General features: G+C 57.6%; 1 protein-coding gene across 1 annotated transcript in view; it reads right to left on the minus strand.

Annotated features, from left to right (window-relative positions):
- Nucleotides 1-811, minus strand: part of LOC119594376 (guanine nucleotide-binding protein subunit beta-2-like) — a 41136-nt gene that overhangs the window by 1165 nt on the left and 39160 nt on the right. The window contains exons 5-6 of the mRNA XM_037943437.1: nucleotides 638-803; nucleotides 15-219 (exon numbers count right to left, since the gene is read on the minus strand). Coding sequence (XP_037799365.1) covers nucleotides 15-219; nucleotides 638-803 — 371 coding nt within the window. The remainder of the gene's footprint in view (nucleotides 1-14; nucleotides 220-637; nucleotides 804-811) is intronic.

Genomic DNA, 811 nt, shown 5'->3' on the forward strand with positions numbered 1-811 from the left:
GAGCCGAGACTCACGTAGACGGAGTTGACGTCGGACGTGTGTCCCCAGAAGGTCTGCTTGCACGTCTTGGGGTCCCGGAGGTCCCACACTTTGATGGTGCGGTCCACGGAGCCCGTCGCGAAGACGCTGTGGTCGCTCGAGAGACTCATGGTAGCCACGTCGCCAGAGTGCCCGAAGTACTCGTGCACCTTCTTGCCCGTTTTGACGTCCCAGTGGATCCTGCGGGAGGAAGAAGGCGTGGCGCCGCCGTCAGCTGGGCTCTCGCTTGGGTGTCGCGCGGGGAGTTTGTGCTGGGCATTGCGGCGTTTATATTGTCTTTTGTGAGTGTCATTTGTGATGCATTTACGTGTCATCTGTGTTCTTACTGACCGAGAATCTCACTGCTCTGAGCTGTCGTTATATTACTACTTTAATGATCATATCATTAGAAATTTCCCCCCCCCACAATCTTTTCTTCCCCCTCTTCTCCTCTCTCCTCAAACCCCACTCCCTCGCTTTCTGCTCCTCACCCCTCCCACCCCTTCTCCTCTTCCCCCCTCTTCCCTCCCTCCTCCCCCCCTACTCCCACCCTTTCTCCTCTTCCCCCCTCCTCCTCCTCCCTCTCCCCCCAACGCCAACCCACCTCCCACTTACTCACACTTTCATGTCACCGGATCCAGTGATGAGGTTGTCATCGTCCAGAAACCTCATGGACGACAGGAAGCCCTCGTAGCCAAGCATCTCACGGGCGATTTTGGCGACGCCGGTTGAATCCCGGTCGTTGATGTCATGCACAGTGCACTGGTTGTCCATTCCGCCGCTCGCTGGGGGT

This window comes from Penaeus monodon, chromosome 33, assembly GCF_015228065.2.
Source record: "Penaeus monodon isolate SGIC_2016 chromosome 33, NSTDA_Pmon_1, whole genome shotgun sequence".
In the NCBI taxonomy this organism is placed as follows: Eukaryota; Metazoa; Arthropoda; class Malacostraca; order Decapoda; family Penaeidae; genus Penaeus; species Penaeus monodon.